The sequence below is a fragment of the Dermacentor variabilis genome, chromosome 1 (assembly GCF_050947875.1).
Source record: "Dermacentor variabilis isolate Ectoservices chromosome 1, ASM5094787v1, whole genome shotgun sequence".
In the NCBI taxonomy this organism is placed as follows: Eukaryota; Metazoa; Arthropoda; class Arachnida; order Ixodida; family Ixodidae; genus Dermacentor; species Dermacentor variabilis.
In genome coordinates, this window is record NC_134568.1 from 227,787,521 (window position 1) to 227,806,735 (window position 19,215).

At 40.8% G+C, this 19,215-nt stretch overlaps 2 protein-coding genes across 10 annotated transcripts in view; one reads left to right on the top strand and one right to left on the bottom strand.

Moving 5' to 3' along the window:
• Nucleotides 1-17,147, bottom strand: part of LOC142558135 (acyl-CoA-binding domain-containing protein 6-like) — a 41,722-nt gene extending 24,575 nt beyond the window's left edge. Inside the window, exons 1-4 of one of the 5 annotated variants that reach the window (XM_075670296.1) lie at nucleotides 16,734-17,147; nucleotides 15,034-15,098; nucleotides 9,972-10,014; nucleotides 8,458-8,554 (exon numbers count right to left, since the gene is read on the bottom strand). In XM_075670296.1, coding sequence (XP_075526411.1) covers nucleotides 8,458-8,554; nucleotides 9,972-10,014; nucleotides 15,034-15,098; nucleotides 16,734-16,867 — 339 coding nt within the window. In that variant the 5' untranslated portion in view covers nucleotides 16,868-17,147. Of the gene's footprint in view, nucleotides 1-8,457; nucleotides 8,555-9,971; nucleotides 10,015-15,033; nucleotides 15,099-16,723 lie in introns of all 5 variants that reach the window. The other 4 variants (XM_075670312.1, XM_075670318.1, XM_075670304.1 and 1 more) reach the window with 4 other exon arrangements.
• Nucleotides 17,148-17,384: 237 nt separating this feature from the next.
• Nucleotides 17,385-19,215, top strand: part of alpha-Man-Ib (alpha-Mannosidase class I b) — a 64,119-nt gene continuing 62,288 nt past the window's right edge. For 4 of the 5 annotated variants that reach the window (XM_075670332.1, XM_075670352.1, XM_075670340.1 and 1 more), the window contains exon 1: nucleotides 17,385-17,786. In XM_075670332.1, coding sequence (XP_075526447.1) covers nucleotides 17,646-17,786 — 141 coding nt within the window. In that variant the 5' untranslated portion in view covers nucleotides 17,385-17,645. Of the gene's footprint in view, nucleotides 17,787-18,346; nucleotides 18,704-19,215 lie in introns of those variants that run through there. The other variant, XM_075670344.1, reaches the window with a different exon arrangement.

Sequence of the window (19,215 nt, forward strand, 5' to 3'; positions counted from 1 at the left end):
GTCTTGAAAACGGGGCAAAAAGGGTGGAAAATCTTTTCTGAATTGCTTCCATTATCGGCCTGATTGCCCTTTGGCGGTCCCTTGCATCTAAGGTCAAGCTGAAATGTAGCACCCGCATCAAAAGGCAAAGCAGTTGGCAGAAAAGACTGACCAGAAAAAAGGAGTTTCCAACATAGTATCCTTGGATCAGTATTCTCTCAGAGTATTTTTTCAGACCAGGTCCATCAAAAGCACAACCACTAGAAAGCAGTAAACCCCAGCAACATTTGTTTCCAGCCATGACCTCAGTCATGACTTTCGGGGCAGACTAAGCTTGCGAACTTTTTGGTGTGTGTGCTTGTTTGTTTCGGTCACGATCTGTGACTACAGGTCTTCCCATTCAGTTTAACCCGAGTGCCATGGGAAATAATCTAGGTACCAGCCAATTTAATCTGAGCGCCAGCATTTTTAATCCATGTGCCAATAATTTAATCCAGGCACCACCACATTTAATTCTAGTGCCATCTGAATTAATATGCGTGCCAACTCATTTAGTCCTTGTGCCAGCCACCCTTTATTCCAAATGCCATTCATTTCATTTATTTTAATCCCAGTGCCAGTCAACTTAATTCTCTGGGAAATTGATTGAGGAATGAATAAATATTGCAACAAGACGTCAGAACAGGCATCATGAACTCCATCTATTTATTGATGTCATCACTGTATTGGTGTCAGCATTATAGAAGCACAGTTTCCACACTACGAGTGTCGTCACGGCCGCTTCAGAAACACTTCCATGAGGTATATCACTCATTTCCTTCTTTTCGAGTTGCGTTTCCGAGTAACAAAAGTGACTCACACAAGTGAGTCACATTCAAGATGCATATTGCGTAACTTGGGTTGTATCATAACATGCGATTTCCTTCCCTATCGTCATGCATATCGATCGAAATGGTTTGCAAGGGTGCAATGTGCATGTCGGCAGATTAGGAGAGTGCATGCTTGAGTAAAAACCATGGTGACGTCACGTGAATCACAAGTAATCATGTCATTTGACTGAGTGATAGTGAGCAGGTAGTTATTCTTTGAAATCCATTTCATTTGATATGCATGTCGGCAGGTTAGGAGTGCATGTGTGGCTAAAAATGTGGTGACCTCATGTGAATCACTAGTGATCACGTCATTTGAACAAGTGATAGTGAGCAGGTTGTTACCCTTTAGAAGACATTTCATTTTATATGCATGTTGGTAGGTTATGAGAGCGCAGCTTGGGTACAACGGTGGTGACATTGCGTGAGTCAGTAGTGGCTTAACCATGTGACTGAATAATCAGCAGTTACACTCTAAAAAAAAATAAATTATTGCCAAAACCACGAATCTGATCATGAGGCACGCCGCAGTGGAGGATTCTAGAAATTTGGACCACCTGGGGGTTCTTTAATGTGCACCTAAATCTAAGTACTACACGGGTGTTTTCACATTTTGCCTCCATCGAAATGAGGCCGCCATGACTGGGATTCGATCCCGCGACCTCGTGCTTAGCAGCCCAACACCATAGCCACTAAGCAACTATAGGTAAGCAGTTACACTTTCAGAACAATTTTGTTTTATATGCGTGTCGGGAGCATAGGAGTGCATGCTAATGTACAAGCTTAGTGACCTATCATGAGTTGCTTAGTTATTATGTCAAGTGGCTGAGCAGTGATAACTATTTGGAGGAACTATTTCTATCTATACACACGACGATATGGAAGGAAATCGCATGTTATGATACAACCCAAGTCGTGCAATGTGTGCCACGAATGTGACTCACTTTTGTCACTCAGAAACGCGACTCGAAAAGATGGAAATGAGTGATATATCTCACGAAAATGGTTCTGAAGAGGCCGCCAATACAGCGATGGGGTCAATAAATAGATGGAGTTCATGATGCCTATTATGACCTCTTGTTGCAATATTTATTCGTTCCTCAATCAATTTCCAAGAGAATTAAGTTGACTGGCACTGAGATTAAAATGAATGGCATTTGGATTAAAGCGGCTTGGGAAAGGATTAAATCAGTTGGCACGCGGATTAATTTAGATGGCCGTGGGATTAAATGTGGTGGCACCTGGATTAAAAATGCTGTCACTCAGATCAAATTGGCTGGCACCTGGATCATTTTCAATGGCACTAGGATTAAACTGAGTGGGAAAACCTGTAGTTCTTTGTATAAAAAAAAACAGAAACCCTGAAGTAGTTGGCTTCTTTTGCATCTAGTGGTAATGCAGAGCTTAACATTTTTCCAGAATGAGTGGTGTCAAGTGTAAACAATGAGGGAGAAAAATCATCTTTGTCCCAGTCAGCATCGTTGCATCATTGGTTAGATTCCAAGTCCAAAGTGGTTAGTAATAGTTGCTCGTGTGGAGAGCTGCCATCCAATGACTTTGTGATTTGGCACTTGGGCAGTAGTCTGCATCAGAGGAATCACCACTCGACTCATTTGTAGCAGAGCTACCAGCGCACATGTCTCTAGCATAATCTAGCTGTGTATGTGAGTGCAGGCAAGAGAACTCTATCGTTGTGTGCCCGTCAAGAAAAACAAACAAGTTAGAAATTTGCAGTAATTTTTTGCCCAATCGCCTTGCGTGTTTCCTTGCTCAGTAATCAGTTTTTGCAAGCCTTGAGCAAGGAAACACTAGCACGGCAGCATCGTTCGTATACGGTGGCCTCGTTTGCATATACCAGCGCCTGCCTGTGAACAGATGTACATGCACCCCTGTGAGCAATAAACAAGCGAGCAGCTAGTAGTGAACATTTAAAAGGTTCGAAACCAGATAGACATCAGTTTTTGGGAAAGCAACAAATGGAAACAGCCCACGAGACGAAACTAAAACTAACTGCCGTGCACTCACACAGTTGCCGATGCGCCGGCATCTATGACGTGAGATAAATTCCACAAGGTGGCAGCACTTACTGGGCAACCAAGAATTGAAAAATTGGTGTTTCTTAATCATGCAGACCACTGGGACTAGTTCATAGTGCCATATATTTACATATCTAAATATTTATGAATATTTATGTATATTTAAGTGAGTGTACTTTATAAATTTTGGACAGTATAGCATTTATTGCTTAACAGAAATTTCAGCCACTTCATGAACCAATTTAACCATGACTCACTGCTTCTAAGATGAGCAAAGATTGGCACCATTTAGATGGGCTGAAGTGAAAACTAGAAGGCAAAGTTTTATATTGAAGCACATTTAAATATACAAAACAATTTAAGTGTAGCCCACTGGTCATACAGCTTGAGCTTAGCATAGCTTACAAAGCATATAATATACTCTTTGGTACCTTATCTTCCAGGTGTTAGTGCAGATAAACTGTTCAAGGAGTATTGAAAAAATACATTCAAGAGCAATTCGGACTCCCCACTTGTGCGATCAGAAGCGTGGTACTTTCCCGTACCCTTTTGTCAGGGTAGGAGTATGTCTTGGAAAGACAAGGGGTTACTTAGCATTCAATGTAACATTAAATGCTGTTATTTTCTGACCCATCTTAGATTGGAAATGGTTTGCTACGTACACTCCCCTCTCCTACATTCAGGAGTAATTGGGACTCCCCACTTGTAAGATAAGAAGCGTGGTACTTTCCCACACTCCTTTATTTGTCAGGGTAGGAGAACACTTTGAAAAGAAGCCGCAGTTAACAATGAATGCGACCAATCTGCCATGCTGTCCCTTTAGACCCACATCAGATGCACTATACCAAATATTTCAAATATCATTACAGTTAAAACTCAATATAATGAACTTCAAGATAAAGAAATTCTCGATATAATTAAGTATTTAACTTTTCATAACCTCTTGTCCGTAGGACATCATGTATTTAGAACCTCAATATAACGAAGTGTTTTTGTATGCCATTTAAATATAATGAAATTTCCCTGCTGCCACAAAGGGATGTCGAGACAATAAATGGAAACGTCCACGGATGCACATGGTCAAATTATTGAATTACAAGCAGCTGTTTGCAAAGACACCTCTCAAATCATGCGGAAGAGCAACCTCTGAAGTGGAGCCGCATCATGTTCCGTATAAAGTCCAAGTGCGATAAGATCCTATTGCGCATTGTGCACTTTAGGTGCGAGTGAAAGTGTGCGAGAAGAAAGATGGTGGTGCCTTCCCACATGAGCAAAGGGAAAGTGGGGAAGGGGAGTGAGCTTGCTGTAACGTGATCAAGTGCGTGCGAGGGGCGGAGTGGGGGTTAAGTTAGCTGGCGTCTCGGCAGCTGAGTGCATACACAGTCACGTGCCCTGCTTTAGAGGTAATCTGCCGCGTATGCAAAGAGCTGGCATGCCAAGACGGCATGCCGGCATGTAAGCTGTCTTACCGTGCATTTAGTATTGGAGGTTGCGTAATCTTGAGTTTCGGTGACCCGTTGGAGCGAGAGGCTGACAAAGCATTGGCTCTCCATCACCGGCGCTTTTCCTGATAGCATCGTCCCAGTGCGGGCGACACTATCAGCCGCAGGGGCGGAGTGCACGTGAAAGAGCGGCTGGCTTCGCTTAATTTGTACCGTCGAGAAGATATGGTTAACGTACGTGGCATGAAACTGTATAATTCGTCGCCGACTCTCAAATTTATCAAAATGAATTGTTTTCTCATTCAAATTTGCTTTTCTTGATTGCCCAATAATTTGGAAAATTCTGTAGCCCCTTTCCATGGAAGAAAAATCGATCGGTGACTGTGCTTATTTGCATAAAAGGTAGAATTTCAATGCAACAAAATTTTGATATAACGAAGCAAATTGCCAATTTTACTGACTTTGTTATATTGAGGTTAAAAGTATACACCCCATTCAAGTGATCTTGCACACGACAGCGACAGGCAGTGCGATGGAGATGGCTGTCGCGTTCGCTCATCGCCTACAAGTCGTATCCCATGCGAGCGATGATATTGAGCAATGTCTCCCCGGTGTTGCCGGTATGAGGACAGCAAATATGCATAGAATCTAACATATTGCATGCTTTATTAATTTAACTGAATGTATTTTACTGTGAAGAGCAGCATAAAAAATTCAGAGGTCTTGCAGTAGGTTCTTGTCCTTGCACGTATAAAAATTCAATTGTTTGCTAGTTCTGTGTGACATTCGGTAGTATTTAAGTGTTGCAAATCCAGTTCCGGCTTCGCGCTGCTGGCTAGTCGCTGATAGCACTTCCAGGTGACGAGCAACGAATTCTAGATTTTCAGAACCGAGCAATGGAGCAACAAGACCGAGCGATCTGTTCAAGTGACGGCCCATTTCGTCGCTTGAAGCTGTCACTCATTGCCGTCGCGCACAAAATCGTTCTTATAGGGTTTAGCCTTAACTATATTTTCATCAGTGCTTTTGCTTCTGATGGACTATCTTCCAATGCAGACTTGTGCACAGAGTGCTCAAAGGAGATATGAGAATTGTATTTGACGGTCAAACTTCATAGTATTGTATATTCACTATAACTCTAAGCAACTTCTCTCTTTTGGTCATTATGGCCATGAAAAAAAGAGGGTACTCAGATATGAGTAAATAGGCTAATACGCTATTAAAGTTCTGGAGTACGAAACTTTATATTTAGGCTCTTTGCAGTTTTAACAGCAACAACAAACTATAAATAAAAAACAACCACTTCAATACCACACATGCATTTGTTGGTAAATTTGCATTGAAAAGATGCGCGTGCAACCAGCCCTTGGAAGCTTTTGACCTCGAGGAATTTCCTCCCAGTGGTTGCGACGCTGCGCTAGCATTACAGCCACTACACATACCAACATTAAAAAGACCAACAAAATGCATCATTTATTGAGGAGTGCAGTAATAGGCCACATCAATGACTAGCGGTTGAAATGGACAATGTAACCGAAGATCTTTCCAATACCAAAGGGGCAGCAGAAGAGCACCACTTTTCTCACCACCCCCAATCTGCTGAAAATAACACTAAGTAGCACATAATAGCGTGAAAAGCTTGTTGTATGAAGCTTGATGCACCTGGTCTACCTAATTCTGATCATAGATGCTTTTTAATACACCGATATGTTCCTTTCATATCAGTTTTTTACTATGCCTAATTATTCAGGCGTGCGAAATTTAACAACAGAACTTTTATGATTTTGCTGAATGCAATAGTTTGTAGAAAGCCAATGATGAGGGCACTGTCAGCACAGTGCCCTCATCATTGTGAGTGGCTAGAGCCACAGTAACTATTGTGAAGGCTCATGAAGATGTGAATGGTCCCACTCAAAACAGTTCAAATTGTTCAGTAAAACAGGAATTAAAGTATGTTGCCTGCACTATTGGGACATTGAATATCATTCTCCCATCAGCTAAACAAAAGGTATGATGCATCAAGAGAGTCTGCGGTTGGGCTAGTTTGTGCACGGTAGTGTTTTCTGACTTGGCCTTGAACTAAGTCCTTGCTGCTGTCATTGTATTTCTGAGTAACACCGAAACATTTATACAATATGCATGAGGGGAGCAAAAGTACATCACGTGAGGTGAAAAGCGAGTGCCCATCTGGCCTCCATCCTTGACGAATGCAAAAATTGCTTTCATGTGTGATCATGTTTCACTGGACTTTCCAACATTCTCTTGATCTGATATTTTAATTAATAATTGCTGCTTTATGACGTCCTTGTAGAGCAATACATCAAATGCACCTATTAAAAAAAAAAGGCATACTAAACACTGGAAAGCGTCTGCCAGATAGTCCCAAAAAAAATGAACACCACGAAATGCAAAGCTGTGTTATGTGTAACTTCTATAAGCAGAACGAGAAGAAAGGGGTTTAACCAAGGGGCCCGATTTTTATTAATCATATCATGCGAAGTCAATAAACAAAGACACCAATGAAAACATAGGGGAAATTACTTGAACTGATTATTTGCATTAAAAAAATAATTTATCATTTCTCGGTTGGCTTCTCATGATATGCCCTATAAGCAGAGCAAATTAATTAAAAATTGGAAGACCATGCATGCTTAACACTAATATATATATATATATATATATATATATATGCTGAGAAATGAAAGCCTGATGGTGCTAAAATAACTTATTTAACAATCACTCAATCAATCTTTATTTCGCATTCATTCATTTACAAAAAATGAACGCTGGGACATGAACTAAAAGCTGCTTTTTTGCAGCTTGACAAGGAACGGGGACATAATAATATAAAGTTTGTACACTTTAGGGTGTACCCAACACAATTCAGTATGTGTAGAAGCAACTGATAGACCAGAGTGAAAATTGTGGTTAGGGTATGTGCAAAAGATGAGCATTACATAAAAAAAATTGTGGCAGAACCCATCTCACTCTGACAGTCAACGATTTTGCGCTAGCATTGAATCAATATAGCAAAACTTCGTATTTCCACCATCGAAACCAGTAATGTATGAGGCACGTACTGCAGTGGGACTCCTCTTTCATGCTTTTCTAAGAACACTTGGCACCATCTAGCGCTGCTGCCGCAAAGCTTGTGCGTGGCCTCCGAAATCATGGTGTGCTGGTGCATGTGAATGCTGAGAAATGCATCATGCGGCAGCCAGGCTCCTCTCTTGTGCTTCTTTCTGGATATGCTGTGGCATCTAGTGGCGCTGCTGAGCAGTCTGCACATGGCCTCTGAGACTAGATGCGTAGTGCGCCAGTGCATGCCTTGAGAGTATTCCCTTGCTTTGCACACACCCAGTGGCATATACCGAGTGACCCAAAATCACGAGAGGTTCATTGAAGAGCGGCACACACCCAGTGCGTTCATGGCACAACTCGCTGAAGCCTTGGCATGAAAGATGTTAACTGAAAAGATGCACTTACTCAGTGCATTTGTGGTACAGCCTGCTAATGCATTGGATTGCTGTTCTTGAGGAACATTTGTAATGTTGGTTTGATTCCGCTCAGTTTCAAAAAAAATTAGGGGATCTTTTTCGTCACTGTAGGGCGACACATTTCCAGTGGCACATACCTACTTACCCAAGTTGGCATTGAAGAGGTTCACTGAAGACCCGCTCAGACCAAGTGGCTGAGCAGGTCAAGACCAGCACATACAGAGTGGCAAATACCCAGTGTTCCAAGTCGACGCCAAAGAGTTTCTTCAAACAGCAGTGCCTACCTAGTCCCACATATACAGTGACCTATGTCAGCATGAAAGAGGTTCATTGAAGATCAGCATGTACATGCGCATTGCCACGTATTCAGCGACTGAAGTTGGTCAAATGGTTGGTTTTGAACCTTGTTACCTCAGCACAGCAGCACAATGTGCTAACCATTTGACCACAGACTACCTAGTGAACCAGGTAAGCAGGAAAATGGTTAGATATAAATGTACATAGATAGGCAGATATATCAGATATACAGCCCCTAGAAAGTATGCAAACTGCCGAAAGAATGCCAACACACTAAAAGTAGGTGCTGGGTGCTCAGTCCTAAGCAGAAGGCTTGGTATGACAAATGTAACACTACCTCAGGCCTCCAATCAGGGAAGAGATGACGGACGAAAGCCACATATTCATCCATTGCTGTGGTAGCAGTCATTCCACCCAACTGGTTCCAGGCATCCCTGTTAACAAGAGGAATATTTTTTTGTCTTTTCTCCTGTTGTGCAATCCAGTCTGTAGATGTCAAAACCATGGCTATGATGAAACATAGAGACAGTGAGAAAGACTTTCTTTACAGAAGAAGCCAAGAGGACGGCCCCAAGCAGCTGCTCTCTTGCCAGCTAGCTTGCATGGGGGAAATTTTCTCTTAAAATTTAGCGTTCCTTGTGAACTAATGAGCCCACTGCAGACACACGTGTGTGAACTCTTCTGTGCTAGAAGCATCGCAGCCATGTGCTAGAAGCATCGCAGTCAAATTTTTATCTGCAAGCACAAAAGCACAACATTTTACACAGCCTTTGTAGTTACCTAGTGCCATGACAAACTACCATTAACAGCAAGCCTCCCCCCCATTATCAAGGTCATCATTATTTATCCAAGTTTGCAACAAATGATAAAAACTCATGACAAACCCTACAATTCTGACTACCTCTCTCCCACAGGACTACACTAGAATCTCACCATAACAAAGTTGCATTTTTGGTGAAAAATTATTTTAATTACACATTTATTTCCATGAAGTATTGTATATTCTAGCAGCTTAAGCTTCTGTGTTTTTTAAACACTCTTTCTGGCTGACATCTTATATGCCCTTCCATGATTAAAATTTTACTAGAATGTGCTGCAATGATTGCAGTCCCTGTCATTAGATGTATATTTGTGAATATGTCCTGTAACACTCACGTGAAGTCTAGTTATTGAAGCAAGATCACAGCACTGCTGTAGTTTAGATATAAGAGAGCACCAAATGTCATTTGTTAAATCTTGGACATTTTTCTTAGCACTTTGTAGTGAATATAGTAGCTGCAAAAGTGAAAGGTTCTTGAACAAACAAATATTGGAGTATTGAGATGGCATTTTTTTACCTTTCTTTTATTTTAAAGGAAGGTCCAAACCTCAGAAACCCTAGAAGAAATACTCACAAGCGTCAAAGCATCATAAATAATTTACTATAATAGTACCTTTCTTGTACAAACTAGTTATGGTTTCAGTAGCCAGGAGGTGGATGTATCATATTACATTGGCTTGTTTTCTTCTCATGATCGCTGGAGCTGCTACACACAAGTGCAGCAAGAGGAAATGTGCGCAGCAGTCGTTAATTTTATTTTTTCATGAGCAGCATCATCATACTTGGCCTTATTGCTACATAATATCAGTAAATTTTGCTTCGTGTCATGATGTCACAATCGTTTCGATGACGCCACATCCAGCATTTACAGACCAACTTTAGTATCAAATAAAGATATCTTACGTTTCCCCCAACCTTCGTACTTGCCAAGTGTCATCCTTCTTTAAGCAAGAAGCATGTGGTGTAGTTTTTACAAATTCAAGAATATGTGTCAGTACTCCTCTAAGACTCAGCTGTGTTTGTCAACTCACAGGAACTCCTGCTTGTTGCAGCTGATGTATTCTTGAGAATTTCCTGGGAATGCCCAAAAATAAGAGAGTGGTACTTAGAATAAGCTTCCTCAGGTTTAAGGTGAAGAGACAGAACAGCACTGCATGTTGCACATGACTTCTAAGCTTCCCTAACATTTGCTCAGAAAAATATGCTTAATGCTCTTCATTGTAAATACAATGCCTAACCAACTACTATCAACCAGCGACGCTCTCTTCAGTCTTTGAATTTCTCATTTCAGCATTTTTTTCTTTCTTCTTTTGAATTCTGGGCTGCCAAATTGGGGGTGCAGCCCTTAGTCAAGTAGATATGGCACAGGTCATATTCAGACCTTAGTCTACTGATGCCAATTACAATATAATACTTTATAAATTTCAGTTTCAGTTTATTTCTTTAATAAGGAGGAGACATACATGTTTACATAAGTATACAGAAGGAGGTCCCAGAGCATGTGGCTGAAAGGGGACCTCCTGTCAGAAAATATATACATTAAAGGAAATACAAGGCATAAAACAGCAATACAGTAGTCACTATAAGGAAGATTATTCAAAGTATAAGTACAAACTGTAAAGTAATATAAAGTCAATAGCTAGTCGTACAATTAAAACAGTAGTTTAGGGCATTCGCAACATAACAAACCAAAATACTTATAAAGGCTATAAATGAGAGAAAAAGACAACTAAAGAAAAAAGAAAAAGAAAAAAAAATACGGCAAGGAAATGAGCAGGAGTGAGGTGAATAGCTTAGATAGGAAATTTATATAATTTTATTTTTCATCTGTTTGTTGCTAGTACATTTTTTTCTTACTTGTCAATATACTTATCCATACCAATATTATTAGTTGTCACTTATCAGTATTATTTGCTTTTCTGCCACAAAAATGAAGGTTAGAGGGGAAAGTGAAGTGAATGTTGTGCGACATAAAGGCTAACATTGTTACATATATGACTTTTCAATAAGAGCCAGATATAAAGACAAAAGAGCTTTGTTGCAGTATCAATTTCATTAAATTAATGTTTTTCATGTCCTTATGGTTCAACATAATCCTAGAACATGATTGCTGACCATGAGCTTGCTGTTTGCATCTGCTGATTCTGTTCACTCAAAACTGTAAATTCAGCTCCTCACTGTCAGCCCATTTTCTGTACAACTGCTTTTCTTTAGACAGTGCTTGAAATTTAGATAAAAAACACCAGTGTCAGCATGGTAAATCACAACTGTGAATTTAGCTTCTCGATGTCAAGCCATTTTCTGTATAACTATTTTTATTTAGACAGTACTTGAAAGTTACATCAACAATAGCAGTGTTCAGCATGGTAAGGGGGGCCTGTTGGATTCTATCTGAATCCTTGAACTCTGCTTATCTGCCATGTCAATTCTGATGGGTTGAAAATTGCAAGGGTGTTGTGGTACAGCCCAAAGAAAGCAGCAACTTTGACAGGGTGCATCTGTGATAACTGGGCCAGTGATTTGCCAAGAAGGACTGGTTAGGTACTCACTCTTAAGAACTGTTTCTTCCTTTTTCTCTTTGTCCCAAACTTCCTCTATAACCTCTTTAGACTTGTATGGGACATTGAAATGCTATCAGAATTAAGAGACATTCATGTTTTCCATTCACTAGTCACTGCAAGTGCACTTCCAGCATATGTATGCCTAATTTTTTTGCATAAAATACACCAAACCCGACATGAAAAAGTGTGTTGTTGCATTGAAATGACAGCAATGGTACCCATTTATATAAGTGCTACTGCATGAAGTTTTACACGTACATGCACACAAAGAGAGGCAGACGTAAGTTGGTGTGAAACTTGCAAAATAGTCAAACCTCGTAAGTCGCATTGGACACGAAAATACCTTTGTTATATTTGATATTTATTACAAGCATGCACATAGACATTGATAAAAAAATTGCAGTTAGGTCTATGCGAAAGAAAAGTAAGCCGGGCACCTCCAACAGGACAGCAAATGGTATCCTGCAGATTTTGATGGCCCATGGGCATTTTTCTGTGCCGATACAAGGCACAGGAACAACAAATTACATACACGTACTCTGCATCGTCGTGAATACCCAACCGTGTGATCAGAGTTATCCTGCAGGACCACGGAGTCCTCCATGTATGGGATCGGCCTGTTGGCTTGCCAACTGGTAACTCGGTTAAACTAACTATGGTTTAGCCAAGCCACCGCCACCAGACTTTTCAGACACAGAGAGGACCACACATGGATCCGTAAGCTGCTATTACAGCCATCAGTCTTGTCTGTGCATCTGATCTCACACTTGATCACCGTAAGGTCTATGAAGGTGGACATACTGGTGGCAAGCTTCCCGAGACAGTTCGTCACCAGCAACTACACCAGTTGCACTGCTTAAACTGCGTGGCCTAACGATGCGCCACTTCATTGAGAGCTGGCAACCAAAGACGCTGTTTTGTGCCTACTCACATGGCAGCAACTTTGTTCACGGCTACCACATTTGCAGCCTCACATGCACAGTTCATGACCAAAACACTGCATGGCGTCCGAAAGTTTGGTTGTTGCTATTATACATTGGTGCTAGGGGTAGGTGCCAGTGCTGCAGGTAAATTCAAATAATTACACAGCTTTGAAAAATGAGGAATCTGAAAAATCAGTTGGCAACTATTAAACTTTTGCTCCCAGAATATATACATTGAGGAATGTGCAAACAAAGATTTGCTTTGCTATAACTGATATTGTGTTGGATCCTGCATTTTCAATTTCCTTTTAGTAGGAAAATACTCCTATGAATCCTATGAAGTATAATCAACCAAACTTTTTTTAAAATATCGAGTTTTCCGTGCCAAAACCACTTTCTGATTATGAGGCATGCCGTAGTGGAGGACTCTGGAAATTTTGACCACCTGGGGTTCTTTAATGTGCACCTAAATCTAATTATACGGGTGTTTTGGCATTTCGCCCCCATTGAAATGCGGCCGCAGTGGCCGGGATTCGATCCCGCGACCTCGTGCTCAGCAGCCCAACACCATAGCCACTGAGCAACCACGGCGGGTAACCAAATTTTAGGTTGACTTCTTGATATCTGATAATTCGTAATATCCGTCTTTGTTAAGAGAGAGAGAGAATAAATATTTTTATTAGGTAATCAAGGCACGACATAATGGCCATCATTGAAAAAAATTGTGCTCACTTTTTTTTTAACGAGACGTGATCACTGCATGAATGCACTTGCTGTTCAGGCACTTTGATACTGAAATATTACCGTTATTTCATTGACTAGAGCTACTTTCTTAAAGAAGTTCACTGCTAGTGATCAGTCTCACTAAAAAAAAGACTATATTTTTGTTGCATAATGTGCTTGCTGAAAAACTGTCTATACTCTATCTCACAAGTCATTTGCAGCACTACCGAAGGAATGAGGCATACACAGGCAATATCCTTTATAAGTGTAATGTAGTTCTGGCCTGTCTGATTATTGGCGAGATCAGAGAGTTTTATTTTTGCTTGGTACATGATATGCTACAATGAGACATGACATATTAGGACCTTTATACATGCACGTTGTATACAGCGAATTACTGTAGCAGTGAGAAGACGATGAGGCGTCGAACACATCTGGAGGGACATTTGGCTTTCCTATTGGCTAAGGAGTCTTGCAGCTTCCACAGTGCTGCAAATGACTTGCAAGTTGGAGAATAGGCACCACCATCACTGCTGCCTCGTTGCTTGATATACAAAGTTAATTAATTAAATTATGGGGTTTTACATGCCAAAACCACTTTTTGATTATGAGGCACGCCGTAGTGGAGGACTCCGGAAATTTCGACCACCTGGGGTTCTTCAACGTGCACCTAAATCTAAGTACACGGGTGTTTTCGCATTTCGCCCCCATCGAAATGCGGCCGCCGTAGCCGGGATTCGATCCCACAACCTCATGCTCAGCAGCCTAACTTAATATACAAAAAACATGCTTATTCCATGCTATAAATAGCAGATGACAGCAGTTAAGTATTTTTGCAACTTGGGTATTGAACAATTCTTCATAGCAGTTCTCTCTTAGCACTGAAACAATAAGTAAAATAACACAAGCGCATGGTACCACATGCATACAAATTATTGATGAAAAGTTGCAATGTGAAAGTCATTGTCAAACATGTTAAAACCCCACATACTACAAGGCTGCTAAGAGGAAAGAATGAAGCGAAGTGAATGCAGACATAATGAAGACTTGGGACCATATTTTGTAACTATTCGTTTCTTTACATTCTATTCACTTCTTGTTACCCATAATGTTGAGTGGTCAATCCTGTTGATGATGGCAGTGCATTTGCATGCAAGCCAATGGAATAAAGAATGGGCGCTCACTAAGCATGGCTCTCGCCACTTTCATATTTAAACTGCATCACTCATAAACTTCCATGAGGCCCCATTTTCAACTATGTTATGAAATATCATAGGTACGAAAATGCACAACCCATTGAGTCTCCTTCTGCCTTCTTTCAAAGTACATTGTACCAGTAAAGCTATCAAAAGCAAAACGTTGCCATTTATCATCATCTAAGCTCTTTTTTTTTTTCCCTTCTGTCATTCCTAGCATGCTGAAAGCTTTGACTTGACACAAGTGGGGGCAATGCTTTGCTCATGACAAATCACCATGCAATGCTTTCAATTTTTCCCGCCTCTTGTGCCTAATCTGGTTGCGACTCATTTTAGGCATGCAACTTGCTGCACTCACTCAGTTCATCTTCTCAAATTCATGGCATTTTTCTGTTGTTTGTAGCTGCTAGTTGGTGACATTTGAAAGCTAACCAATGTCTATGTTTGGTGAAAATTATGCAACTTCAATTCATCAACTGAAGGATGGCAGGTATTTCAAATTGATGGATAAATGGACCAGTCACTTTGAGTGAACTTATACATATTTTGCTGTTTGTGAGGGTATAATGCTTAGCTCAGATGTTTGTTACGTGATCGAATGGCTGGGATAACTTATTTACTACTTTCAATGCATTGCATAACCTGTTTCAAGGCCCAGTGACTTTTTTTCACACTTTCATAGCCAATTACCATTTTTGGCGTCTCCTAAAGTCGTAGAAAGCTGGCTTGGGTAGCTTGCATGGTCCTTCCAGGGCCTACATAAAGAAACAATATGCATCACACCAAAGAGTGGAGCTGCCAAAGGCACTGCTGAACATTAACATTTTTTCACCTTATCAGAGACACTGTGCAACAAAAATACATGCACCCATTAAAAAATTTTTTTTTTTTAGTACTTCTGGACCTATTTCAGATTTTTACCTTCAAGCCAGCAGTGAAATTTCCTTCCATATCGTCCATTATACAGGTACTAAAGGTAAAATTGGTGTGACATTAGCTGCTTTTAGCACAAAACAAGTGCATGCATGGTCATCACATGCAGCTACCATATATGGTATACTTTGGCTTGCCACCGCCGGACTTAATCCAATCAGCTGAAGGACATCAGCAAGCTTATGCAACTGTTATGGACTGGTCAAGGTTCCCATAGTAAACAACACATTAGCAGATACCACAATGCACACAATTTTTACCTTGAGGACAATCTACACAAGCGTGGTGAAGGGATTTCTACTGTGCAGGGATCCTGCCTCGGAGTTATTGCAAAGGGTCCATTTTTGAGCCAGATATCAGTTTACACTTGACAAGTGCCATGTACTTAGGTGCCACTCTGAGTGATAACAAGTGTGGCGGTGTCTGAGCCAATGAGGAAGGGCAAGAAGAATGCAAAATGAAATGGATCATTAGAAAATACAGCCTCCGATCTGGAATAATTTAAGAAAGTCAATAGTAAAAAAAAAAATTCATGCAATCTACAGATATTCAGGGTCTTGTAATATCATGTACAGCATGAAGACGGTGGTGAAAAATGTCATAGCCTCTAGAGAAAGTTACGCTCAATAAATAGAGGTGCTGTGTAGAGTGGCCTCCTATGGCTTTCATTCATTTGAAGTGAGCTGCAAAAGAGAGAAGGATTAATCCAGGGGCTAGCCACGACTTACAGTAACAGATCTTGTATTTAAATTAGGTGCATAGTGCTTAATCGTGAAGGGCAATCATTTTACAGACAGCACAAGTTTTTAATACTTAACGTACTGCAATTTTTGCGTAATTTAAACGCAGGCTAAGGTCTTGAAAAATGGGAATGTGCTTTCTCTAATTCACATTTTGGTTGGTTCAACCAGTCTTCATGACTTCAGCACGTCTAAATTTGCAAAAGTTCAATGTACCATGTTTGGTACAATTGACACGTGTACCAATTGGCACTTGGACCAATTGTACTATGTTTGGTACAATTGGCATTCTTCAAGAATTAGTTTTATTCCTGTGCAACGTAGCTGTTTGTAAAAAAAAAGATCGGATGTCCCGATCTACTTGATTCGTCACTACGATGCTTGATGAATAAATTTTATTGTTGCTATTATATGCTCACCACAACATTAATTCAAGCATTATTTGGCCTAACATTATATCGCGTAATTTTAACACGATATAGTACTGACGAAAGAAACAGTTTTACGATGAGGCAAAAAAAAAAAAAAATCGTTTCTTGGTTTCACATTCAACGGTTTTGTATTACTAGTATCTCGTGTCAAGTGCACATTTACTGCTCCTCGAGCTTCAAAATCTGAGCGCACGTGTGCATGCTTACACAATGTGCCCTACATTAACAAATAGTACTGACGTGAGGTCATTACAACGCAAATTCACTCGCACGCACCTGTTTGTACCTGGCATAAAGGTAGAGCAGTTGATCATTGGCCAGGTTTCGGGTGTGGGCTTGGACATGCTCCGCCGCTTTAAAGAACATGGCCTTTTGCTCGTCCCATTCCTTTAGTACATCTGCGTGATCACCCTGAGCCATTTGCTTAGAATCTTAATTTTTTTGAGACGCTGAGCAAGAGAGATTTGAAATACCAAATCAAACGCAGATATTTTATCTGTTTAATTTTAGCTGTCTCTTCTGCCGTTCGCACGTAAATAAATAGGTACCTCCTTAGACGAAAACGGCACACTCTAGTTATAAGCAGGCCAAACCGTCAATTTTAACAACACGGCAGCAGCTGGGATACGGTAGAGTCGGCAGATTTTTGAAACCTCCATTGCCTCCACACAGGAGTCAATGAGTTGGATAGGTCGTGACGTGATTTTGTCTACATGTAGTAACTCTATGGCTACATGCCACTTTAGGGTCATAACAAATACACCCTTGTAGAAAGTTACTTTTATTTATTGGTGCTTATACTGTAATACATGCTGTAATCTAAGCAAATCGTACATAATTAAATTTATGCTATGTTACGTTCTTGTTCTTTATCCTAAATCATTTATAGTCAAGTCAATCCACAATGCAAAGATTTTTTTTTTTTTTTTGCGGCTTGTTGTAAAACACATCGGCCATCGGCCGCTTCTGTGCTACGTTTGCCCTCCTACTGGGGCTTGCAACCAACATGCGCGATGTGCAGGTTGCTGTACATTTGTCGAGGTCGCGGTTGCAACTCCGACGTAGGTGTCCCTTCTCTTGCGCCACCGAAAACGTGGCAGACGTCTAAGGTGCCTCAATGTCGATCAGTTGTCTGCTTTAAAACTGTTTCGTTATCATCTGGTGCGTCAACGTCGCCGCACAGAAATCACTTTCTACGATGAGCGGCGTCCTGACGTCTAACGAACGAATCATGCGCTCGAGCGACGTTGAAACTGGCCTGATAAACTTGGCGGGCGCACCGCCGTCTTGGGCTGGGAGCTTTACATGGAGGATGGGTCAGAGGAAAAGTCTCTGGAGGGTGCGTACAATGTTTTATGCCACATCATGTGCTTGTGACGGGGCTTTGACGCTTAATTACTCCTTGTATGTCTCTCATACGCAGTGTTTGCTGTCCGCGTAAAGTCCGCATGTCCATTTTGCCATGGCAAAATGTTCTGTATCAGAACGATCAAAGGCGGTTTATCAAACGCTTATGATGCGCGTAGTTGTTTTGTGCATCATCCAAATTTCCAAGTAAAATAAAATCTGTACGTTGACTGATCGGCAGATGTATCGCTTTTGTTACGTAATGTTTCTCGCGTCATTACAAAAGCTGTTGTGCCACGTGAAACAAGTTTGATTGATTGATCGTCAAAGTAACAGTACTCTTAAGATACTGCAATAAAGTCACCCTGAGTCTCTTTCATTAACGACAGTTCTATTTTCCTTTTCTATGTCAGTGTGTGCCGTTAGCAGAAAATTTTTTTTTTATCTCATGCGTGCAGTTACCTTCAAGTGTCTCGCGACGTTGGATGGGATAGAGCGTAACTGCCTAGCAGAAATACGACTTGAAGTTTTGGAGCTATTGTACCACGCCTGGTCGCCTTGTCTTCAGTGCTGCCAAGGCGCTGTGCGATAGCGATAACGTTTTGTGCCGTTTGTGTGGTTTATTGGTGCTCTGAAGCATAGCCGCACGTGCCATTGGGCTTAGAACATGGATTTTAGTTTGGACTTGCGAGGGATTTCATCGTCGTCGTTGCTTTGAGTCTGCCTTTTAACTGAGACCGTCGATACTGTAGCCAGTCCCGAACACATAGATAAAGAGTGACATTTGGACATTTGCTGCTCTTGTGGCTGGTTTGCCCTGTGTATATGAGTAGCGCTGTATTCTCAGCTATTTGAAACGTGAACTCGGTTTCATATTGAGCAATGCCACCATATATTTCCTGGAACCAGGTGAGAAGTTGTTCAGTATTGTTGTGTAAAATTTGTGCCTAGTTGTCTGAAATACAACAGAATTAAAATCTTGGTGCTTAAAGATATTTAGACAGAGCTGTTACTGATATAGAAAATAATCGTGAGGCATTAATTCAAGGCTTGCTTAAATTTTATTTACTGTTATCATGCCAGCCTTCTGTCTAGCTGAACGTTCACTTTCACATGTGGTCATACAATCTTCAGAAGATGCTTTTAATTTGCTAGTATGACCATAAAAAGGCTGCCTTCAAGGCAGATGCCAATTCAGTTTGAAATAATCGTTCTGCTTGCTGCTCTATACTCCTTATAAAAAGGACAAAAAAGAGACAGACACACATGTGCGCAAACTTTCAACTGTTTATTCACTAGCGCACGTCAAATATATACACGAAGGGTGACTGTAAATAAAAAGAAAATGAGATGAAAGACAAAAAAGAAGCCGATCGACGCACATCTGATTTGACAACGGCAAGTATGGCTTGATCTAACGT